The following is a 25,526-nucleotide window of genomic DNA, read 5'->3' on the forward strand; positions in this document are numbered from 1 at the left end:
TGGCTGGCCAGGCGGAATGCAGCTTTGGTGTTCACTGAGGTAAAAACTTGGACATGGGAGGACTTCGGTGAGGTCATGGAGAACCACTTCCGGATGGCTTTGATGAAATTCTGGTCCACCATCCGGTATCTCAGGAGGGGGAAGCAGTGCACCATCAACACTGTGTTTAGTGGGGATGGGGCGCTGCTGACCTCAACTCGGGACGTTGTGAGTCGGTGGGGAGAATACTTGGATCATCTTCTCAATTTCACCGACATGCTTTCCCAGGAGGAAGCAGAGTCTGGGGTCTCTGAGGCGGGCTCTCCTATCTCTCAGGTTGAGGTCACCGAGGTGGTTAAAAAGCTCTTCGGTGGCAAGGCCCCAGGGGTGGAGTAGATCCGCCCGGAGTTCCTAAAGGCTCTGGATGCTGTGGGGCTGTCACACTACTCAGCCTCCCTGGTAAGGTCTATTCAGGGGTGCTGGAGAGGAGGGTCCGTCGGGAAGTCGAATCTCAGATTCAGGAGGAACAGTGTGGTTTTCGTCCTGGCCGTGGAACAATGGACCAGCTCTACACCCTCGGCAGGATTCTCGAGGGTGCATGAGAGGTTGCCCAACCAGTCTACATGTGTTTTGTGGACTTGGCAAGGCGCTCGACCGTGTCCCTCGGGGAGTCCTGTGGAGAGTGCTTCGGGAGTATGGGGTGCCGAAGTCCCTGATATGGGCTGTTCGGTCCCTGTACGACCGGTGTCAGAGTTTGGTCCGCATTGCTGGCAGTAAGTCGGACTCGTTTCCAGTGAGGGTTGGACTCCACCATGGCTGCCCTTTGTCAGCGATTCTGTTTATTACTTTTATGGACAGAATTTCTAGGCACAGCCGAGGCATAGAGGGGGTCCGGTTTGGTGACCTCAGTATTGCATCTCTGCTTTTTTCAGATGATGTGGTTCTGTTGGCTTCATCAAGCCGTGATCTCCACCTCTCACTGGAGCGGTTTGCAGCCGAGTGTGAAGCGACTGAGATGAAAATCAGCACCTCCAAATCTGAGACCATGGTCCTCAGTCGGAAAAGGGTGGTGTGCCCTCTCCAGGTCGGAGATGAGATCCTTCCCCAACTAGAGGAGTTCAAGTATCTTGGGGTCTTGTTCACGAGTGAGGGAAGAATGGAACGGGAGCTCGACAGGCGGATTTGTGCAGCGTCTGCAGTGATGCGGACTTTGTATCGGTCCGTTGTGGTGAAGAAGGAGCTAAGCCGAAAGGCGAAGCACTCTATTTACCGGTCGATCTATGTTCCTATATGGTCACGAGATGTGGGTCGTGACCGAAAGAACAAGATACATAGAAGCGGCTGAAATGAGTTTGCTCTGCAGTGTGTCCGGGCTCTCCCTTCGAGATAGGTGAGAAGCTCGGTCCTCCGGGAGGGGCTCGGTGTAGAGCCGCTGCTCTTCCGGATTGAGAGGACCCAGATGAGGTGGCTCCGGCATCTGATTAGGATGCCTCCCCGGTGAGGTGTTCCGGGCACGCCCCACCGGGAGGAGACCACGGGGACGACCCAGGACACGCTGGAGAGACTACGTCTCTGACCTGGGAACGCCTCGGGATCCTCTCGGAAGAGCTGGAGGAAGTGGCTGGGGAGAGGGAAGTCTGGGCTTCCCTGCTGGAGCTACTGCCCCAGCGACCCGACCTCGGATAAACGGAAGAAAATGAATGGATGGATGATTAAACGGATACACAGCCTTACGTTAAACAATATATTCTATCACAAAGTTGAGTCGTATGAGAATACCGATAGTTGTGCTTAGATTTTAGCAACGTGCTACTTTGTTAGCTTAAACTACTTAAATAGCTATCTTGAGGCTGTACTACCAATTGGTAGTATAATAGTACACATCGGAGCTAGCTGCGTTAGCAAAGTGCGGGAGCACTAAAAAATAATCACAACGACGACAACAACAACAAAAAAAAAAGACACCTCTTGAACACCAACACGTCTTGAAATTTGGATTTCTTGTGGTAGAGGACCTCTTCCACTTGGAGACTCGTGGCTTGGCCGGGCCATAATGTGCACGTCTCCTTAAACCAGCCGTCCCTGATATTGTCCATGCCGGTGCCCCACGAGCTCAGGTAAACGTGTTTATAGACGATCCAACGTGACACGCGACAACGTTTTGACACTTATGATATGACTGACAGCCATACTTGCTGCTTCGCATCGGAGCGAATAGCTGCCGCCTGACGTCATGACGCAAGGTTATGCAAGCCAATAGGGTGCCGGGATATGAGAGCTCATAGCATAGTTTGCTTGACTTGTCACCACTGGTGACGCCCCGAAGCGCACGTGAGGTGGCGAATGGAGATCTTCCAGATGAGCACTTCTAAAAGGGAGGACGAAAGAGGCAGTGTGGAGAATTAAATAATAAATAAATTTACTTTGTAAATGTAGTTGGTTATAATTACAAGTTACCCTGTTGAAAATATAGTAGTGCAACTTTCTATTGCGTTCTCAAAGTAATATCACTAATTATATTTGATTACATTTGTTTTGTTTAATGAATGCATCAACAGGATGTTTCATCTAAGAAAGCAGATTAAAACCATAGATCATTATTTTTATTTACACAAATAGAAAAACTGATCAAACATGTCACGTAAATACATATTACATATTACATACCACCACCAATCAAAAGTTTCAGAACACCCCAATTTCTCCAGCTTTTTAAAAAAAAAAATTAAAAAAAATATGCATTTTATGCAGTTCAATTTCTTATTTTACTCTGAAATGAAAGCACACAACAAACTATTCTTATTACAAAATAAATCATGGAATGAATTTTTCATGCAATACATTTTCAAACAAATATTCATTCCAAACCCTTGATTCAAAGTAGCCACATTGAGCAAATATAACAATACCTAACACACTTGTGGCATTATCTCTAAAATGGAGATAAAATATTCTTCAGAAACTTCTTCCAAACTCTTATGGAAGTTATCATACTGTAACTGTGTGGCACTTGTAGGTTGTGTTTGTTTCACTATTTTGTTCAGTTAAAAGTTAAAGTCTGGAGACTATGCCTTTCTGAAATGTACGTGAATTATTTTTCAGTTTTGGGTAACCATGCCTAGATTTTTTTCAACCTCTGGAAAGTTCACCACATCTTAGTTTGTACCATTTCATGGTATTCATTTGACTTAAACAAAATTACTTTCAATTACACCCCCCCACCCACCTCAAAAAAGATTTAAAAAATAAAATAAAATTTAGCACGTGCCTCACAGTTCTGAGGCCCGGGGTTCAAATCCCAGCCCCGCCTGTGTGGAGTTTGCATGTTCTCCCAGTGCCTGCGTGGGTTTTCTCTGGGCACTACGGTTTCCTCCCACATCCCAAAAACATGCATTAATTGAAGACTCTAAATTGCCGTAGGTGTGACTGTGAGTGCGAATGGTTGTTTGTTTGTATGTACCCTGCGATTGGCTGGCAACCAGTCCAGTGTGTACCCCGCCTTTCATCCGAAGATAGCTGGGATAGGCTCCAGCACGCCCGCAACCTTAGTGAGGATAAGCGGAACGGAAGATGAATGAATGAAAAATAAAATTTAAATAAATACCTGGAATGGCATGTTGTAAAACTTTTGACCGGTCAAAAGGCACACTCTCCAGACTAACTAAACTGGACAAAAGAGTGAAAGCAAACCAATCCACAAGTCTCACACCGGTATGGGGTCAATAGGTTCAAGGTGGTATTAATTACCACTTTCTCTGATTTTGCCATTTACAGCCATGTTAAAGCAAAATGAACATTTTTGTTTTCGTCTATCAACTACTGACAACTTCCAAATTACAAACACAAATATGGTCATTAAGAGTATTGATTTGTAGAAAAGGAAAATGGTCAACAAACCAACAAGGTCCAGTTTACACCTAAAATAATGATAAAATATGTTCACATTACTAGTGTTTTAACTTGGGAAGCGTTCAGAAATCAATATTTGGTGGAATAACTCTAATTTGCTACCACACCTTTTATGGGCCTTGGCATGTTCTTAGGTCACTCGTTGCCATTCCTGGCACAAGTATTAAAGCAGCTCATCTTTGTTTGATGGCTTGTAACCATCCATCGCCCTCTTGATCACATTCCAGAAGTTTTCAGTTTGGCTTACATCTGGAGGTTGAGATGGCCATGACAAGGTTTGGATTTGGTGGTCCTTCACCCACTTCTTGATCGACCTAGCTGTGTGGCAAGGAGCACTGTCCTTCTCCATAAAACCAATTCTCAGAGTTCGGGGACACTCTCACACCTTTGAGTTCTCAGCTGTTGCATCGGTCTTTCTAAAAGTTGAAATATATATTTTTGTAACAAAGTGACACCCAATCAATTTTTATTAACACCATATTTAATAGTGCACTGCTGTTCTGCATATTTACAGGGAAAATATGTCCACAGATGGAAGAAGAAGAAAGAAAAAAAAAAAAAAAAAAACTGAATTATTGAAATTTTAAAAATGATAAAAGGCCAGGGGCTTGAAAAGAAATATTTATCTTTTGGGCCAGTTGTGGCGAAACCCTCTGTAAAGAATAAGATGAAATAATGGTTTAGTGATGAGGGGGGAAAAAGCTATTATTCATAATATTGAATTTATTCACCTGTTTGAGCTTCCGGCTAGGTATGACATACTTCTATTTCCAGCCCCTGAATTACCCTTTTTACCGGCTGCCATTTTCTGTAAGAGAAAAAAAACAAAAAACAACTAAGCACGAACAAACGGGTACATTATCTACTTTAAACAACCATACCTTTTTCTTAGCGTCATGGGTTTGCCTGTTTGGATCAAACTGTGAGTTGTCCTTTGATTTAGTATCTGGAAAAAACACCACACAGTGGTAAAGCATATATTGAGTAGCCTAATGCTGTAGTAACTTTCTTTTAGGTAGAACAACACCATACCAGAAAACACTTTGAGATCTGACTGACTGTAGTCGAAAGCCTTGAAGCTTTCTTGAGGAGTTTCGGTCTTAAGGCTCTTCTCTGCAGATTTCAGTTTCTTACTCAGCTTGGGAGTTGATGCTCCAGCCTCACTGGGGACCCTCTCACGTTTCTTTCCATCCGCTTTTGCACATTCCTGATCAAATAGGTGAACCGCTATTATAATCACTACAGTATGTATGAGATACAATGTACTTGTAAAACCAACTGGTCTGTACAGCGTACATAATACACTCCTAACATATGACCATATGTAAATCATTACACACAGTGTTCCTCAGTGCAGTTTTTCCCATTACATAGGTTTTGTGAATGATTCTTCAGCAGGTAGTCCATTTACACCTACGATCCCCCAGAACCTCACAGAGCACAACTGTGTTTGTCCAAATGATTGATGGATCAGTGCTCACACAGTAATGGAGAGTCAGGGTGTTCAGTGGACTAAAGACTGAAGGTGGACCCAAGGAAAAAAAAAAAAAAAAGAATAACTTGATGCACATTAATTCAGATGTACAGCAGCCAGGGAGTTAGCTTTTAGACAGGAAGATACACCTTCCTAAAGTATGTACGGAAAATGACGGAGAACTTTAGAAAATGTCCCAAATCGTGACACCGACAGTGAAACCCATCCGTTCAGTGGAGCTAAATAAAGAACGAGAGAAAAGTACTCACAGCAGTTTGTTGGCGAATGGTGACCACGTTCTGTAGGGACTCTTTGTAGCTTTCTTTAGCCTTATGTCTTTCCTCTGATGGAATCAACAATAAAATGCAATTTGGATTATGATGAATATTAAAGGAGACACATGGAAAATGGAAATTTTATTTGCTGGTGCAGTGAAGCCCTGCATATTCATGGTTCGTGAATTCTCCTATTTGCGTACTGTGGAACCTATTCTCGGCTGTTTGCTGAAAAACTCACATATTCACTGTTTTTGTGTTCTGTAACACACTAAGATTCTACAAGATGGTGCCAAAGCTGTGAATGTATTAAATGGTGTCAGGAAAGCATGTGGAATTGATACATCTCCACTGAGCGACTCAGCTCTTTGTATGTTGGGGAGGAGATAAGTTTAGCCTGGGTTGTTAGTCAAAGTTACAGAGAGTCTTCACTACATGTGCAAGTACATGTGCACTTCCGGTATATTGTTTTGGTATCAAATCATCTGTAAGCCATTTATATTTAATGGTAATGTAAGATTAGTTTCAAATTATATTAAAACACTCAAGGATCATAGTTTTTGGTGAATTTGTGGTTGTAACTATTAATATAGGAAATTCTTCAAATATTTAAGGGGGGGATCAATTACTCACTTTTTTTTTTTTTTTTTTTGCCATTCGTGGCAGGACTCAGTCCCTATGCCATGTGAATAGCAGACATTTACTATTTACAAATAGTTGTTGGAGTGCCTGTCTACCATCAAGTGTGCAACTACACATTCAAGTACAGTAATTTTTTTTTTTGTAATCTGCCAATTTCCCAAAAGTGTCATAAGCATGCACGCTGAACTGTGAGCAACTTAAATGCAGCTAATTTACATAATAACACCCCCACAGAGTTTCACCGCTCATGACTTGGCAGCTGGACTGGGCGAAGATCCGAAGGACTACACTAAGGCACTATAATGTCAAAGTCAAAAGCTGCAGTGATCACACAGATTCGCGCTAGCTAACAGGGTTAGCGTCTAATAGCCAGAACATACTAAAATGTTCGCTATACTGCCAAGGTGGGGGCGGTGGGATTTGTGGTTGAGATATGTCTACTTCAAGCACAGCATGTACTGCACAGACTGACAAGTGAAATTTGCCAGTTTGGGGATGGAGTGCTCCCCCAACAACTGAAACTACAACCTAATCTTTATGGGCGCTCATATTTTTCCTTCCCACTCGGGGGTTGTAGTAGGCCTCGCTTGGTCGCCTTAGCTCCACCCATCCATCATTATAATGGAAGCCATTCTCGACATTGACCATACAAGGGGCGGGGTGAGCAGTGGCTTTTTTGGATGAGACAGACCCCCCTAAAAGTAAGTAATTTCAACCAGTGTTAAAAGTGAATATTACGTGTAATGTAATTCTAATCCGTTGTCTAATTTGACTGTTGAACATCAGAAAGCTTTTATTAAGACACATGGGAACTGTTTTAAATTATGAAAAAAATGCAGATAATGTGTGTCATTTTGGACTTTACGCAATAGAAGTACACTTTTTCTCAAGGTCTCATTCAAAGATTTTCAAGATAGCTTTAGAGCTGTGGTAAATGTATTCCTAAACAAATATATACTTGTTGATTTTTGTGTTTTACTGTGTCCCAAGAAGAAACATGATCTGAGATCTGCCATTCCCAAACTTAGGATCCTTTTTTAATGGGCCAATTGTCAGAACGAATCGTCTTGGTAAGGGACTTTTTTGATTTTGGTTTACTGTAATGAATCAATGTCAGTTGTGTGCTTTATCAATCATTTATGGATAAATTATGTATGTCGATGTGATGGAATATTTTTAAAAGTTTTGAACTTTGGTATGAACAAACAAAATGTCAGGAAATACACATTTGTAATAGTGGTCATGTTTTCCACTCAGGTTAACTATTTCACTGTGCAACTTTTACTTTATGCTTACTTTATATATTTTTCCCTTTTGTTTTTCTTCTTGCTTTGCCCGGCCCAGCAGCTTAGCCTGTGTATTTACCATGTGATCATGTTTATATGTTGTATATGTACAGTACAGGTTATGATCACATTTGATTCCAATTTGTTTCCATAACAGGCAAATTGGTGAGATTATCTGAAATTCAAGCACTTTGAAGCACCCATGGGAACCCTGCGTTGTCCACCACATTACCTGCTGCCTTCTTTGCTTGTTGCTTTGCTTCCTCCTTGGCTTTTTTCGTTGACTCCAGCTCCCTCTGCTGCTGTTCCATAGTCTGAAGTTTCCATCGTTTACTAATCTGAAAAATGAGACAGTCTGGTTAAATTTGTGGTTTTAATTCTTACTTGGTTCAAAATATTGCTGCATGTACGGAACTCTTTACTGTACCTCAAATATCTTTGAAGAAGGGTCAAACTTTGCATTCTTGTTGACATGCACACCACTCGAAGGCAAGTACTGTAATCCCAAAAGAACACGTAAATATTATGTGTCTGTTTAAATAAAACACAAATCATTCTGCAGGGACGGTGTCTAGTCAACTCTCACCATCCTGAAAGGGTTTTCAAAAGACTCGATGATTCGTCTGGCTTTCATTTGAGCCACAGAATGGGACTTTTCGATTTCTTTTGTTTCTGGCTCCTTCAAAACAGAAAAGGAAAATACTCGTCAAGCCAGCTGCCCTAACTGCAAATTAAAACATTTTAAGTAAAATTTACTGTCACCTCAAATAGTGTAATTTTGGCACATGCCACAAGACCACTTATTTTTTGAACATCGTTGTCGGACTTGTGGTCATCATCAGAGAAAAGCACTCCTTGTTTAACAGGAAGTTCTGAGGGGGGAGAAAAGGAATTCATGTTTGATGTTAATGTTTGAACTGCATATTGCTACAGTGGCTTTCAATAATATTAAATATACTTTTAAAGAATATATCCATGGTCTCATTTTTAATAAACAAGCCTTCAACACTACTATATTTTAATGTTGGTCATTATGGAGGCACTTGCAGAGCTAAGAATTTTTTTAACGGTGGTAAATGAAATTAAGCCATGTCTACATAAACATAGGTATTTAATGAAAACAAAAATCTGTGAAATTTGGCCTTTCAGGACAAGTTTGTCCACATTGGCTTGCCTTTTTTTGGCTCATCTCCCTTGTTTGACATTAAGGTACCGTTGTCTCCAAAACCTTTGTTATTTTTTCTGTTAAGGCAGCACAGTGGCAGTGGTTAGCACATTTGCCTTACAGTCTAGGGATTGAATCTCTGCTCAGACCCTCCTGTGTGGAGTTTTCATGTTTCCCACAGGTACTCTAGCTTGTTCCCGTGGACAGAAACTGGGGATTATATTACAATTTTTTTAAACACGTACAGTATAGAGATCTTATTTGATATGCATCCCGCGTCTGGTATGCACAAAAATTAGCACCAACACAAAGTACGATCAATCTGTGTCTTAGGACAGCAGAGCTGTGGCTTAGTACTCCGTCAAGGTGCTAGAAACCCGGTTTAAGATTTTTAACAATTTTTTTTTTTTTGACGGTACAGGCCTCTAGAGTGCGACTAATTTGGATGCATTTGCGCCCTAATTTCTGAATGGTGCGGCAAAAAAAGAAAAACAGAAGGTGCATACAGGTGACCAGTCATTTGAGGAAGAAAAAATTTCCGCGACTTGAAAGCACACACGAAACCCATCGTGGTGTCTAAACCAATCAGAGATAGTGAAGGGCGGGGACCCTCCGTCTGATTGACCGTGTGCCTTTGTGTGTGCGTGCATTTGAAATGCGGGTGCTCACGTACGCCAACGTAAACTTTCTGACGGTGAGTCGGTAGCTGCACAGTTACAGAAAATTGAGCAGCATTAATGTTATTAGTTCTAAAACCTAACGCCACAGAGACAACGTGGGACCATCAAAGTGACAAAATCCATTTGAAACACAACGATCCCACTCAATTTCTTCAGGTGGGAACAAAAAACACGGTGGAACATTTCCCCGTTTCCTGTCAGCTTGCAATAATGGAATCCTTTGTCCAACAATGCAAATACAAATGTGACAGCGTTTATGGTGGACGTATGCTCATATTACTATTGTAAGACATTGAACATGTTCACAAAGCAGCATTTTAAAGAAAGGCTGCAGACTTTTGAAAAATAGTAACATTTTGATAACAGGTTGCTTTGATCTACTTGTGTATTATGTTAATTATTCTTAGAATTGGAATTAAAAGTGAATTGTTCTTAAAAAGGATGTACTTGCATTATTATGGCCTAATATCATTGCATCAGTGGCATTAAAATCATCAACAATACCATCGTTTGTCGAGACCTTGTGTCGTTTTTTTGTGAAAATATATAATTTAAAAAGATTTGCTATTGTGACAGGCCTAAACACAATATATTGAGAGAGCAAGAGCAATGAATAACACAAAAATACTGTACAAACAGTATATAAAAATGGAGTAACAACTGTAACAAAAATCTGCAGTATAGCGGGACCAAGAAGTAAAAACCGCGATATAGTGGAGGATTACTGCATCTCTATTCCGTAATGATAAGTTGCAGGGACTCATTGTTCCCGTTTGGGACTCAATGTTTCCGTGACATGCGAATCCCGGGACTCACATAGTCTCAAGTGTCAAATGATCTACGCAGTATATACAGTCTATCTCACCATCAGCAGAAAAGTGAGGTTCGGTGCGCTCAGGGACCCTGGATGTATCATGAGGACCAAACAATGTAACCTCTGGCTGAAAAATGAGCAACAAAATCATAAATCAACATTTGAGATGTTCCATCCATTATGGGCAAATAGGTCTATTTTGACTGACAGGTTTCTCACCTTCTTTATGGGCGTGAGTCCTTTTGTTTTTTGCATTGCAATTTCAGCCTGAGTGCAGAAACCCAAAGTGGTGACAAATTAGACAAACAGGGCAATAGTTCATGGGGCAGAGAGTTTATTACCTTGAGGAGAGGCATTTCTCTAGCCTCCTGCACTAACAAATGGAGCTCATTGACCTGCTGCCTCACCAGCGGGGGGATGGGGTTACAGCAGGCAATGATGCCTTGAGGCTCTCTGAGTAGATAAAACAAAAACTGTGCTGAGTTTACGAATAAAACAAAAATCGGGCACGAAGTGGTGAGAATTGACTTAACAAATGAATCCCTGTTCAAGAGGGAGAGAGTCAGTGAGGCAGTCAACTTACTTGGGCAGCTCCTCAGATATCTTGATCATCATGTGGGTAGGCAGGACATACCTAAAAAGAAAAAAAAAACAACAACAACTGTGTTGAGAACAATACATTAAGAATTTCACTGAACACGTGAAAACCTGTCTGAAACAGTTGTGATCCATTTCCAAACACCCTACCCAGTGCTTTCATCTTCCTGCCGTGCAAGCTTGTCTCTCCAGGCAAACAGTAGTCTGAAGGCAGTGAGCTGCTGTGTGTTAAAAGACCTTTTCTGCTTCCTCTGCACCTCCAGATAGGATTCCTCTGTGAATATTGGCTTTGCATATTTCTGTGTGGGAGATTGAACACAAGTGAGCTTTGTGAATGTTGGAAATGTAAAGTATTAGAGAAAGTAGACAAGGAGTAGAGAAGACAATGTTGGAGTGGCATTTCAACCTCTTTGGAGCAACAAGTCAAAGTTGTAAAAACCTTCAGGGAAATGTCTTTGCTCCTGTTCCAGACACTCTGTAGCAGACCAGGCTGGCCGTGGTTGAAGTCTAAGAGCTGTGCCTTCATACAGTCGTAGATGTAAAGGAGATAGTGGGTGTCGCTGCGGGCATAGAGTGCCATCTCATCTGGCAGGGGCCTATGGAGGCAAATTAGTGGTATGACCTTCCTGAAACTTCCACAGAAGAAAATCTAACTGAAAATGACATTATACCGGATCCTCCAGTCAGCAAGCTGATAGCGTTTGTCTGAATCCACACTGCAGTAGTGCTTGAGCAGGTGGTCGAGTGAATGTCTGGCTTGGTTTAACGCTCGACTGGCCTGGTGTGTGTCAAACAAGTTGACCACATACAAGCCAAAGTCCCTCTGGAGCCACTCGATGTCCGAGTCTGCTCCGTGAAACACCTGACGGCCATACCGAAGACAAGAGTCAGTTTACTTATAACTGCATACATTCATACAAATGAGGTTGCATTCAATAAACACAGACATACACATGCTACACACACCATTTAAACCATGACTTCTGCACACAGCCCTCAAAGAAAACTAAGAAATAGGGGGGTTTCCACTTTTACCAATGAATCATTTTCAGGATATTTCAGTACTCAGTGACTACCTGGCTGCTATGGCTGACATGTACAGCGGCTGAAATAAGCGTTTAACACATCACCATTTTTCTCACTAAATATATTACCAAAGGTTCTATTGACATGAAAATTTCACCAGATTTTGGGAACAATCCAATTAATCCATACATAGAAAGAAAGTAGAATAAATAAATTCAGAAATTTAGTTGTATAATAATGTGAAATGGCTCAGGGAAAAAGTATTGAACACATGAAAAAAGGGAGTTGCAAAAAGGCATGGAAAACAACCTACAATCTATCAAATCAAACAGCAATCCAGCCCCTTGTCAGTCCAAATGAATATCAGCTGGTTCAGTCCTAATTGATGACCTACAAAAAGGTCGCATTGCCAAAGTGTGAGTCAAGGCATCTCATGATGGGTAAGAGCAAAGAGCTGTCTCAAGACCATCGCAAACTAACTGTTGCAAAACATAACGATGGCATTGGTTCCAGGCGCATATCTAAGCTTCTGAATGTTTTAGTGAGCACGGTTGGGGCCATAATACGTAAGTGGAAAGCCAATCATACCACAATAAATTAGCCTCGATCAGGTGCTCCTCACAAGATTTCTGACAGAGGAGTGCAAAGAATAATCAGAAGAGTTGTCCAAGAGCCAAGGACCACCTGTGGAGAGCTTCATAAAGACCTGGAATTAGCAGGTACTGTCACAAGGAAAAGAGTGAGTAATGTTCTCCCCCGCCATGGCCTGTATGCGCACTCACCACGCAAGACCCAAGCTTGTCAAAGCACGTTTAAAGTTTGCTGAACAACATTTGGACAAGCCAGTTAAACACTGGGAGACTATAGTCTGGTCTGATAAGAGCAAAATTGAACCGTTTGGATGCCATAATGCACACCACGTTTGGAGGAGATATGGCACTGCACCCTAAAAACACCACACCAACAGTGAAGTTCGGAGGTGGGAACATGATGGTGTGGGGCTGTTTTTCAGCAAATGGAACTGGTAAACTTCACATTATTGAAGAAACGATGAATGGGAAAATGTAAAGAGACATTCTTCCCAAAAATCTGCTGCTATCTAAGAGGATTATGAAAATGAAACTAGGGTGGACATATCAATTCTTTCGTTACGTGAGTTTAACTGGCACGGTGGACGACTGGTTAGCACATCTGCCTCACAATTCTGAGGACCGGGGTTCAAATCTCGGCCCCGCCTGCGTGGAGTTTCCAGGCAACCAGTCCACTTCTGGAAGAAAATAGACTGTCCCAGGAATGCACCCAGGAAGCTCAATTCGGATCTGAAGTTGCATTTAAAAATTATTATTTTTTTAAATCTTCATACATGACTGCAATTGTAGCGGATTAAAAAAAAAACTATTAAAAATAATCTAAGGAATTGTAAAACCAGTCAAGTTCTGGGCGACACTAGACCCCCTCAAGACTCCACCAAAATAAGGTCCATACAGATTTGGTGTTGTATTTCAAAACAAAAGTCCTCTGAAATCTACATATTTAATTGTAAATTTACCTGATGTAAAAAAGTATTACAATTCATTGTCAAGACAAGCCCAATTCTGCAGGACACTGGAGCTGGTGGAGTTCTGGGGGGGGGATCTAGTGTCCTCTAGAACTGCACTGGTCTTGAGATACCAAATTGACTATTTAAATAAATACATAAAAACATAAATCAGGGATAATAATTGCGGCCTCTTTTTAAAAGGTAACATTTTAAAATAAAATGACCTAAATTCAGACTATTTTCTCTAGGTCCTTATTTTGAATAGGTTAAAAAATAAAAAATAACAAATGATCAATATTGACTGATATGAAATACTTATCGTGATACACTTTTCAGCCAAATCAGCCAGCCCGGATGAATCATCCCTTTTTGATAAGTAAAATTGCAAACATAAGACCATAAAATACAATTAGCGCAACAGTTGCATTACTTTGACTGCAGAGGGGTTAGTGAAGGCCTCGTTCAGGATGTACATCTCACTGCGGAGCTCCAAGGTGTCAATGATGAAGTCTTGCTCTCTGGTGGAGATCTGCATTAGAGAGGTGACTCCCAGGAAGCTCCTGTATGAATGGTGCTGTCATGGAGTTTGGAATATGTCAGTCTGCAAACTAGCAGCTCTACTAGACCTTGATGAATGGCATCAATTCCGAATGTGTATGTACCTCGAGGTCCACTGCAAATTCGGACATTTCGTTTAGCTTCTCGTTCAGAGCAACCAGATCCTCCAGTGTTTCAATAAAGGAGCAGCTTGTCTCTTCTATTGGTTTGTACATCTACAAATGTAGACAGACATAGTTGAGATCAAACGGACACACGCTTATAATAAAATAATAATATATAGTATTTCCCCCATCCACACAAGTGGAATTTTAAACAAATGCGTGTTCACCAACCGTCAGGCTCTATAAGCGAGCTGTAGGTTTAAGGAAGCTAAATGTAAGACATCTAAATAAGGCCACTGCCATCAAATTTAAGACCTCTCATTAACTAAAGCTGACCACGAGGAGTGGGCAATATGGGTTCAATCTCATATCAAAATACTAACGGAAATTTTTAGCAAGTATTTTTTAATATAACACATCCACAAGTGGACAAAATTGTTGGTACCCTTCTGTTTTTTAAATAAAAACCCACAGTGGTCACAGATCTAACTTGAATCTGACAAAAGTAATAAAAAATTGATGAAAATTAACCACTGGAAATCAGACGTTGCTTTTGAATTGTGGTTCAACTGAATTATTTTATAAAACAAACTCATGAAACAGGCCTTATCAAAAATGATGGTACACCTAGAAAAATTTAAAATAATTTGACCATAGGGACATGTTCAAACTCGGCGTGTCCTCTAATTAGCATCGCAGGTGTCTTCAAACTTGTAATAAGTCAATCGGCCTATTTAAAGGGTGACAAGTACTCACTGTGCTGTTTGGTGACATGGTGTGTACCACACTAAACATGGACCAGAGAAGGAGAGAGTTGTTTCAAGAAATTAGAATTAAAATTATGCACAAGCACGTTAAGGCTATAAGCTCCAAAACAGCTTGATGTTCCTGTGACTACAGTTCCATATATTATTCTGAAATGTAAGATTCACAGGGCAGTAGCCAACCTCCCTGGATGCGGCTGAAGGAGGAAAGATTCAAGATGGCGACTACCCGTGTGGACGCCTCGGTTACATGCTCTCTAGTATTGTTTTTGTGTTTTTCGTTCGTCTGTGGAGACATTACACAAGGTAGATTAGTGTCAGATCGCACGATCTGTCTTTGTTTGAGCCAAAGTAGACTTCATGGGAGACAACCAAGGAGGACACCACTGTTGAAAATAAATCATAAAAAAGTGAGACTGGAATTTGCCAAACTGCATGTTGAGAAGCCAAAAAGCTTCTGGGGGAATGTCCTATGGACAGATTAGACAAAACTGGAACTTTGTGGCAAGGCACATCAGCACTATGTTCATAGACGCAAACATGAAGCATACCAAGAAAAAAACACTGTCCCTACTGTGAAACATGGAGGAGGCTCTTTTATGTTCTGGGGCTGATTGCTACATCTGGCAGAGGGTGTCTTGAATCTGTGCAGGGTACAATTAAATCTCAAGACTATCAAGGTTGCAGGTCAAGGGTCTTGCAACAGGATAATGATCCAAAACACAGATAAAAACACAAGAATGCCTAAGACCAAAGCCCTGGACTATACTGAAGTGGCCTTCTATGAGCCCTGATCTAAATCCTATTGAACATCTGTGCAAGGAGCTGAAACAAGCAGTCTGTAGAAAGCACCCTTCAAACCTGAGACAACTGGAGCAGTTTGCTCATAAACAGTGGGCCAAAACACCTACTGAGAGGTGCAGGTCTCATTGTAAGTTACAAAAATCTTTTAGTGATTGCCTCAAAAGGTTGTGCAACAAAATATTAAGTTCAAAGTACCATCATTTTTGTCCAGACATGAGTTTTTTGTTTTGTTTTTAAATTCTGTTGAATGACAATTCAAAAGCGTTGTCTGATTTTCATTGGTTTATTTTGATTAAATTGTTATTTACAGATATGCAAACACCAAAGGGATGAAAAAGGTGACAAAAAAATGCATTTTACTCATTTGGCACATCAAGTTTGCCTGAAGCTTGACCATGAATATTCAATTACGTGATGCCTGCAGCCATAGTCGGCCAACAACTAAGATTGTTTATCATAGTTCCAAGCTATAGATTATGATGAAAGTATTGGTTCATGTTGTGCCATTGTGTAATTTGTATAGGAGTGTATTGCCCCTTAGTGTGCAGTTTCATGCTGTGATATTACTGCCTACTTGGTATTCAGTGAAGCTATGTGTGCACTGTTTGATCTCACTGCAGTATTCTCTGCAGTGGAAAACCCGAGACAAGATAAAATCAACGTTAATGGATGTTACGTTAGCCCTGCGGAGGGCTAAGGTTTCTGTAAATTATGACTACTGTCGAATTTGTGGCCAGGTGATGGTAACAACCACAGAGAACGTGACTTCATTGACGGTCCTTGTCATATTAGTTACCGTAATTTCTTGTGTATAATGCGCATTCCCCCCCCCCACCCCCAAATTGTCAAAAGTCAATAGTGCGCATTATACATAGGTATGGGGGAAAATGATTTTTTTTTTTATAAATGCCGCCATCTAGAGGTTATGAATAAGCTGTACACTTTCATTCCAATGTCACCGCCACCCAGAGGTTATGAGAAAGGTGTACACTTTCATTGTAATATGGAGCCATCTAGAGGTTATGAAAAAAGGTGTAGCCTACACTTGCATTCCAATATGACAGGGGTACGTACGTATGACTGCATATACTGTATGCACAGTTGTGCTCATAAACTTACATACCCTGGCAGAATTTTAGAAATATTGTTTTTTTTTTTTTTTTTTAAATATGACTGAACAACCACCATCATTCATTTCTTTATGGTTATGTTTTGTTTAATGATAATGCTCAAAAGACCCCTTATGATGACGACAAACAATGGACTCGGTTTTCCCTTGCCCGGACGCAGGTCATCAGGGCCCCCCTCTGGAGCCAGGCCTGGAGGTGGGGCTCGAAGGCGAGTGCCTGGTGGCCGGGCCTGCACCCATGGTTGCAGTTCGATCATCGACTTTGTGGTCGTGTCATTGGACTTGCGGCCGCATGTCTTGGACACTCAGGTGAAGAGAGGGGCGGAGCGGTCAACTGATCACCACCTGGTGGTGAGTTGGCTCCGATGGTGGGGGAAGATGCCGGTCCGACGTGGCAGGCCCAAGCATATTGTGAGAGTCTGCTGGGAACGTCTTGCAGAATCCCCTGTCAGAAGGAGTTTCAACTCCCACCTCCGACAGAACTTTGCTCATGTTCCGGGGGAGGCGGGGGACATCGAGTACGAGTGGACCATGTTCCGCGCCTCCATTGCTGAGGCGGCCGACCGGAGCTGTGGCCGTAAGGTGGTCGGTGCCTGTCGTGGCGGCAATCCCCGAACCGGTTGGTGGACACCAACGGTGAGGGTTGCCGTCAAGCTGAAGAAGGAGTCCTATCGGGCCTTTTCGGCCTGTGGGACTCCTGAGGCAGCTGATGGGTACCGGCTGGCCAACCGGAATGCAAATTTGGTGGTCGCTGAAGCAAAAACTCGGGTATGGGAGGAGTTCGGTGAGGCCATGGAGAAAGACTTCCGGACGGCTTCGGAAATTCTGGTCCAGGATTCGGCGTCTCAGGATGGGGAAGCAGTGCACCATCAACACTGTGTATAGTGGGGATGGGGCGCTGCTGACCTTGACTCGGGACGTTGTGAGTCGGTGGGGAGAATACTTCGAAGACCTCCTCAATTCCACTGACACAACTTCCCATGAGGAAGCAGAGTCTGGGTTCTCTGAGGCGGGCTCTCCTCTCTCTTCGGTTGAGGTCACCGAGGTGGTTAAAAAGCTCCTCGGTGGCAAGGCCCCGGGGGTGGATGAGATTCGCCCGGAGTTCCTAAAGGCTCTGGATGTTGGGGGGCTGTCCTGGTTGACACGCCTCTGCAACATCGCGTGGACATCGGGAACAGTGCCTCTGGATTGGCAGTTGGGGTGGTGGTCCCCCTTTTTAAGAAGGGGGACCAGAGGGTCTGTTCCAACTACAGGGGGATCACACTCCTCAGCCTCCCTGGTAAGGTCTATTCAGGGGTGCTAGAGAGGAGGGTCCGTCAGGAAGTTGAGGAGGAGCAGTGTGGTTTTTGTCCTGGCCATGGAACAGTGGACCAGCTCTACACCCTTGGCAGGGTCTTCGAGGGTGCATGGGAGTTCGCCCAACCAGTCTACATGTGTTTTGTGGACTTGGAGAAGGCGTTCGACCTTGTCCCTCGGGGAGTCCTGTGGGGGGTGCTTTGGGAGTATGGAGTACCGAAACCCCTGATACAGGTTGGTTGGTCCCTGTACGACCGGAGTCAGAGTTTGGCCCGCATTTCCGGCAGGAAGTCGGACTCGTTCCCAGTGAGGGTTGGACTCCGCCAAGGCTGCCCTTTGTCACCGATTCTGTTCATAACAGAATTTCAAGGCGCAGCCGAGGCGTAGAGGGGATCCGGTTTGGTGGCCTCAGTATTGCATCTCTGCTTAACTTCAGAATAATTCTTTGAAAAATACTTTATGTTTTGATCATATGGGTAGAAGCAAAATCATGCATTGTAAAAATGCATTATACATAGGTAGAAGGGTTTTCCAGAATTTTTAGGTCAACTTTGGGGGTGCGCATTATACATTGGTGCGCATTATACACGAGAAATTACGGTAAAGGACAGTTTTGCTCAGTGCAGGCCAATAGTTAAGCATAGATACATAGAGCCAGTGTACGACCATCTGATCTGCAAGTGGCTACATTTTGAGTCATCTACTGCAGGTAAAAAAAAAGATTGATGTGATGTGTTTGGTACTGGCATGTCTTAAAAGAAGGTTGTTGAAATGTGGCAAAGTTGGTCAGAGAGGACTTTAGAGTAAAAGGGGTCATATACCCAAACCCAGTGAAGGTAATGTTTATGTTTCCTTCCCAGGTGACTTCATTTTAGTTTAGTCAGGTGGTCTGAGCTCATAAACACATAGTAATACAGTAGGTTCATGGCTATGTCACATGCTAAAATGCTAGCTGCTCAAGTTAAGGTGTACAACGTAAAGGCTGTTTATGCTGTTTTGAATTAATGCCTTGGTTTTTTATACAAGAAATGCTAAGTTGAAAATGAAATGTATATTTGTTTGAAACTGCCTCACTGAAAATGTGAATTGACCAGCAAACAATTTGCTGCACAGTGTGCATTTAAGAAATATTTAATAATCTTACGAAGGAAAACCCATTGGTCGTTCATTATTAAGTGAAATTGTTTTTTTCCCCCATGTGTATTCATAATTGCTCTTTAACCAATCAAAAATATAGTTCATCTGAATAGTCGATTATTTGCTAAAAATTTTCGTAGTTCTACTAGGATACTCAAATATTCAATAGCTGTTAGCCCTACTACTATTACAAGGTACCTTCGGGTCCGTCTTGGACAGAAGGCTATCCGGTACTGTAAGATGATCCAATTCAAACTGGTAAGGGTGCACAAACCTATATCGGGAAAAGATGAAGAGACTCAGGAAAAAAAAAAAAGCAACAGCCAAAAACATCCCATGATGGTTAAGTCCTTACATCTCTTCTATGTGTTCTTGTGTTCGCTGCTGGTGAATAAAGTCGGCCAACGCCGCTGGGACATCAAGATCTTCCGGTCTCTCTTTACGGATTTGTTTGATGGTAAAATCTGTTCTCAAGACAGTAAAAGGATCAATAGAAATTGACAGAAATGCTAAGAGTCTGAAAGATTGTAACAGATTCTACGCCACAAGAATTTTTTTTTCTTCTTCTATCTCTCAGAGGATTATACCAATAATGTTAACACCATCTTACATGAAGGAAGTGGTTTCAGTGCATTGGGCTTGATAAAAATCTTGGGAATAAACGGCGTGTTGCTGTTGTCAACTTTTTCTTTGAATTTCAGCTGAGGCCTTTGGATATTCTTGGCTTGGAGCAGTCTGAACGTCTCGGAGCGACCCCTTGAGCCCGAACCCTGATCAAAACAAGCATCGTTTTAGCTCAGGTGAGAGGCAAAGACTTCAGATCCGGAAAACGAGAGGAGAATCAGCCAACCTTGCGATTCCAGCTGGAAACAACAATCTTGGGAGGCTGAAAGCCTGCGGGCATGACAGGCTGCTGGCTCCTGTTCACGCCATCAGCCTCATCCAGAAGAATCCCCTGGGAATTGGACGCAAATTGGCATCAAGCATTTTCAAAGCAATCTGTGTCACAGAAAAGTTGTACCACATACCACTTTCTCCAGGATAACATCGTTGGCGTCCACGACCAAGTCAAACCTCTCCTCAAGCCCGGTGAGTTTATCGCGGTCTCTCATACGAGATCGGCAGCTGTGATGTTGCATGATTTGACTCATGCTAACACAGAGAAACTTGTTAGGATATATGCTCCCTTCCAAAATTACTAAATTGGGGTTGACATCAAAAGATGGACATGAAGCAAGAGATCAGGAGTTCATCTATAGTTTCCACGTATTTACATATGGATCTGATACCAACTTATTAGGTATGCAAAAGCATTGGAACAGGTGGACTTAAAATACAGTAGATTGGAGGGAATAAGACATAAAATAATTTACTAGCAGTAACTGCATCATTTGACAACCATACTTTTGCATCCAAGTATAGCTCCAGATTAAACTCTATAGAGCATGCAATTCACCCGCTAAAGAGGAGACGGAAGGGGTAAGCCCCCAAAACAAGCAACTGAAAGAGTCAGTAGTGAAAGCCTGGAAAAGCATGACGAAGAATGCAAATTTTTTTGGTGATGTCAATGTGGGACAGACAGTTGTTGCAAGCAACTAAAACTGTTAAGTCTGATTAACTCAACTCTATTTTAAGTCTACCTGTTTCAATGCCTTTGCTCACCATTTTATCAGAAACGTGACAACATCTCCCTTCTAAGTTTTATGTCAAATGCAGATGTAAATCCCTGGGGAAAAAGAAGCTAAAATGTTGACATCTCTCACGTTTATAGAAAATAAAGGAATTGGTCTCACTGTTGAATTTTAGTACATCAAAATAGCATATGTTGCAAAGCATTATTTTTATTCTACTATACGGCAGATATCTGTTCTGTGTTTATTGCCTTAAAGGAAACATCATAATGCTTGATAAACTCACCAGAGCAAGAGCTTATCTCCTTGAACTTCACAGAACTCCTGGAAACCAGGGAAGCTGCGATAGAAATCGAACTCGTCCCCAGTTTGAGGCAAGCCGCTAGATGCTTTGGTGGCCAACAACACTGAACCCAACCCATACTGCACAGAGGAGATATCGCTCACATTTAAAAACATGCTCAAGATTATGTCACTTTAGACACTCAAGGATGCTTTTGCCCCAGGATCTTGAAAAAAAGAGTGATACAAGGGTACAGGGAAATGATGCGGCTACAACTATGATTATGTAGAACAAGAAATACTTTAGCCTTGAGCAAACAACCAAACGGATTGTACGGAGAATAATTGAACAGTTACAAGTCTGGTGTAAATACAGTAAATAAAATGCATCGTTGCAACGATTGAGCCTTTTTGCAGGACAAAATATACTCCACTTATTTTATGTAGGTTTTTTTTGTTTGTTTTTTGGCAGTCATCATTGTTGGTTTTCCCGCAGTCATCACCATCCATACATCCATTTTCTGAGCCACTTCTCCTCACTAGGGTCACGGGCATGCTGGAACCTGTCCCAGCTATCATCGGGCAGGGGGCGGGGTACACCCTGAACTGGTTGCCAGCCAATCACAGGGCACATATAAACAAACAACCATTTGCACTCACATTCACACCTACGGGTAATTTAGAGTTGTCAATTAACCTACCATGCATGTTTTTGGGATGTGGGAGGAAACCGGAGTGCCCAGAGAAAACCCACGCAGGCACGGGGAGATGTGCGAAAATATACCAACGGAAGTAGTAACTTTAAACTGCATGCGGAAGTCTTGAGTGGCAGAGAAGTATGTTAGAATAATACAGGACATGTATGCGGGCAGCAGAAAAGTGGTGAGGAATTTAAGGTGGAGGTGGGACTGCATCAGGGATCAGCCCTGAGCCCCTTCCTGATTGCAGTGGTGATGGATAGGCTGACAGATGAGGTTAGAGAGGAATCCCCGTGGACCATGATGTTTGCTGATGACATTGTGATCTGCAGTGAAAGCAGGGAGTAGGTAAAGGAACAGTTACAAAGATGGAGGCAGGCACTGTAAAGGAGAGGAATGAAGATTAGCCGAATACAGACAGAATATATGTGCATACAGGGAGAAGAGAGAGCAAGTGTGGAGGACTTTAAATACTTCCAGTCCAGAGCAATGGTGACTGTGGTAAGGAAGTGAAGAAATGGGTCCAAGCAGGTTGGAACCGATAGAGGAAGGTGTTAGGTGTGTTATGTGACACAAGAGTCTCTGCTAGGATGAAGGGCAAAGTTTATAAGACAGTGATGAGGCCAGTCATGATGTATGGATTAGAGACAGTGGCAAGGAAGAGACAACAGGAAGCAGAGCTAGAGGTGGCGGAAATTAAGATGTTGAGGTTCGCTCTAGGAGTGACCAGGTTGGATAAAATTAGAAATGAGCTCATCAGAGGGACACCTAATGTTAGATGTTTTGGGGACGAAGTTAGAGAGATCAGACTTCGATGGTTTGGACACGCCCAGAGGAGAGATAGTGACTACATTGGAAGAAGGATGATGAGGATGGAGCTGCCAGGCAATAGAGCTAGAAGAAGACCTAAGTGAAGGTTGATGGATGTAGTGAGGGAAGACATGAGGGCAGTTGGTGTTAGAGAGGAGGATGCAGGAGAAAGGCTTACATGGAAAAAGATGACACGCTGTGACGACCCCTAACGGGACAAGCCGAAAGGAAAAGAAGTAGTAGTAGTAACTTTAAACACTCCTATATACCAGTGAAATATTTAATATGCATCCCAGGTCAGACTTGCCTTTTATTTGGAAAACATTATTTTGACAGGCATGCATCAGAAACGTTATTACTCGGTTGAAACTGTGTTCCCACACGAAACTGTTAGTTAGGTAAGGTTTTTCCAAAAAAATAATAATAATAATGAGATCAGTGCCAAGATATTAAGTAAAATTTACAAGTCCCATTTTGTGCAGTTCTGATGTTCAATTTTACAATATTCATGTTTGTGCACAGTTGTCATGTTCATCCTCTGAACTCGTTAAGGCGATCTTGTTAGGGTTTTCAATTGCTATTTTTTTAACAATATCTATTTTTTAAATTGTTCTTAACTTCTACAAAATTGGAACGCGACACAGGCGTTGTCCCTGGATGACAACGACTGGTGTAGAGATTTTAAGACAGTAGTAATCAAAAGATTTATTGAAATTAGAGTGAAACATAAACGGGCTAACGTGCATCCACGTTGCTAAGTCTCAACTCGTAAAAAAAAAAAAAACCCAAAAAACACTTACTTTAACGAAGGCATCGACGTCTTTATAACCGGGACAGAACTGTTTGTCTTCTCCGTCTTGGGCGTCGAGGTTTGCGCCTTGTGAGCAACTGTTCGCGGTGTCGTTTTGTTTTAAAGAATCCATCGCCGAGTGCAACTTATGGTACATATGAGACACACTGGGCAACGGCTTCCACGTTGTCTTCTTCTACGCCACCAATAACACGGACGTAAATCTGGTGCTAGCGCTATCTAGCGACGTGGCGTGCGGAGGCAGGAAACCGTAACTGCAGTTCAATGCACGGACATTGTGTCAAATGATCATCAATGAATAGTACTTTATTAGAATGAATAGTACTTAACGTGTGTATCAGCAGTAAAATATGTTTTAGTTTTTTTATTTACATATTTCCCACATAAATCTTCGTTATTTGTTATGTTTTGCAGTGCATAGGCTGTTTCTGTTCATTGAGGAGGCACTACAGTGCAGAAGCACCTTTGACTGCACCAAAATGCTGGACCCGCAGGGAGGCAGTATTGACATTTGCTATCTGCTACTATTCACTCATGGCTGCGCTGAACTGCTAGTTCGCACGTCTGCCTCGCAGTTCTGAGGTCCTGGGTTCAAATCTCAACTCCTGTGTGGAATTTGGGTGTGTTTGCGGGTACTCAAACGTCTCCTAATTATCTACTGATGTGAATGCAGTGGTGAAAATTCAGGGCCAGCAATGCTTTCTCTGGTGGCCTAAACAATATCCGAACCCTAAATTTGAGGACCAATTAGATCCAATCAGATGTCACATTCAGCACTCTTCGTCTTTGCACAAACTTTGAATGGCATTGGCATTTTTCCATCCTCTGATTGGTTGAGCTAAATAGTCTTGCGATTGTACGTAACAGGTGACAGAGGAGGACAAATGGTGGGCGTTATTAAAAAAAATCATATTCGTGGACTTTTCAGGGAAAAACAGACATTGTAAGAGTAGGTCAGCCAACACCACTGCCAGTTAGCTAAGAGCAGCACGTGTGAGCGCTACAGGGAGAAGCAAAGAAAGGAGGTAGATTTTATTATTAGATTGTCTGATTTTAAATATTCAGCAACTCTGTTGAGTACGATTTCTTTTATTTAAAAGTAACTTTTGTTACTTAACGAGAGCATTCAACAGTTAGCTCGTTTCGTCAAGCAAGGTAAACTGTTCGATACAGCTTGTAGCTTTGAGAAAAAGTGCAGCCGATTGCGACAGGTAAATTGTTAATCTGCTACATAATTAAGGAATATTAGAATAATTATCCTTACTCGATTGGAAATTAGTTACTAATGGCATTTCTGTTGAGTTTGGATTGTGGTGCTGAGCTGCCATCGAGCGGAACTGACGGTAGCTCAGAAGCGCTAGACAAAAGCAGTTCGACAAGAAGCTTGTTTTGACAGAACACCGGCCCACTACATCATTTTATGTACGACACCACTTTTTAAACCGTTACTAGTACAAGTATTTGCTCTTGAGTAGTCACTGATTCTGAGTACCTCGTACTGATGCCACACTATGATTCACCAATGTCTCAAACAACAGTGTAGTAGCAACTACTGGCGAGGTGGACTAACTCGAGGTCAGATTTTTTTGTATATTGGTGGCTGGTATCAGCAACCTTCACGAGTATCCCATACCTTGAAATAAGGCCAGTATTTGCCCGATACCGATACCTGGTATTGTTCCTCGACCATCCCTACTTCGCAGTCATAATGGCCCTCCGAGATAAACCATAACTACAATGTGGCCTGTGACAAAAATGAGTTTGACACCCATTAAATTTAGAGGTTTGGAGTTGTTTGGATGAAAATAAAGGGTTAACTATGTTTCTTGCTTTAGTAATAATGGTATTCATCCCAAATACATGAAATGGCTCTCATTGTTGCATTTAATTTTTGTATATTATATTGTAAAATTGCAACATGATAATGGTGGTATTAAGGTGTGGATTGGGCCACATTCACACCTACGGGTAATTTAGAGTTGTCAATTAACCTATCATGCATGTTTTTGGGATGTGGGAGGAAACCGGAGTCCCCGGAGAAAACCCACGCAGGCACGAGGAGATTCAAGTCTCCACTGAAGGCCTAGGTCAAAATGTATCGCCCACCACTGGGAC

General features: G+C 42.2%; 2 protein-coding genes across 5 annotated transcripts in view; both read right to left on the minus strand.

Annotated features, from left to right (window-relative positions):
• Positions 1-2,212, minus strand: part of srm (spermidine synthase) — a 28,976-nt gene extending 26,764 nt beyond the window's left edge. The window contains exon 1 of one of the 2 annotated variants that reach the window (XM_061782195.1): positions 1,945-2,212. In XM_061782195.1, coding sequence (XP_061638179.1) covers positions 1,945-2,075 — 131 coding nt within the window. In that variant the 5' untranslated portion in view covers positions 2,076-2,212. The remainder of the gene's footprint in view (positions 1-1,944) is intronic. The other variant, XM_061782204.1, reaches the window with a different exon arrangement.
• A 348-nt stretch (positions 2,213-2,560) lies between these two features.
• exosc10 (exosome component 10) lies at positions 2,561-23,601 on the minus strand. 3 transcript variants are annotated; one of them, XM_061782218.1, is made up of 25 exons: positions 23,401-23,601; positions 21,097-21,233; positions 20,208-20,331; positions 20,030-20,134; positions 19,790-19,949; positions 19,535-19,643; positions 19,378-19,453; positions 14,050-14,160; positions 13,818-13,961; positions 11,493-11,683; positions 11,261-11,417; positions 10,972-11,120; positions 10,808-10,858; positions 10,566-10,677; positions 10,444-10,491; positions 10,276-10,351; positions 8,328-8,437; positions 8,152-8,244; positions 7,993-8,061; positions 7,798-7,903; positions 5,632-5,705; positions 4,921-5,095; positions 4,770-4,834; positions 4,620-4,696; positions 2,561-4,304 (listed from the first exon to the last, which is right to left on the minus strand). In XM_061782218.1, exons 1-25 carry the CDS (start codon positions 23,545-23,547, stop codon positions 4,268-4,270), a joined length of 2,703 nt encoding a protein of 900 aa, XP_061638202.1. In that variant the 5' UTR covers positions 23,548-23,601; the 3' UTR covers positions 2,561-4,267. The 3 variants fall into 3 exon arrangements, with proteins under 3 accessions (XP_061638202.1, XP_061638218.1, XP_061638212.1); XM_061782228.1 differs by lacking the exon at positions 2,561-4,304 and adding an exon at positions 4,348-4,541 and having other exon boundaries at positions 23,401-23,600; XM_061782234.1 differs by lacking the exon at positions 21,097-21,233.
• Between the last annotated feature and the right edge of the window lie 1,925 nt (positions 23,602-25,526).

Source organism: Phyllopteryx taeniolatus, chromosome 1 (genome assembly GCF_024500385.1).
Source record: "Phyllopteryx taeniolatus isolate TA_2022b chromosome 1, UOR_Ptae_1.2, whole genome shotgun sequence".
In the NCBI taxonomy this organism is placed as follows: Eukaryota; Metazoa; Chordata; class Actinopteri; order Syngnathiformes; family Syngnathidae; genus Phyllopteryx; species Phyllopteryx taeniolatus.

What these genes read in the sequence shown, in the direction of transcription:
- exosc10 (XM_061782218.1), bottom strand. Translation starts at nt 23,547, where the DNA reads ATGTACCATAAGTTGCACTCGGCGATGGATTCTTTAAAACAAAACGAC. An exon ending in CAGGAAGATGAAAGCACTGG is followed by an intron (nt 10,859 to 10,971) that starts GTAGGGTGTTTG and finishes TTTTCTTTTTAG; the next exon opens with GTATGTCCTGCCTACCCACA. An exon ending in ACAAGCAAAGAAGGCAGCAG is followed by an intron (nt 5,706 to 7,797) that starts GTAATGTGGTGG and finishes TGATTCCATCAG; the next exon opens with AGGAAAGACATAAGGCTAAA.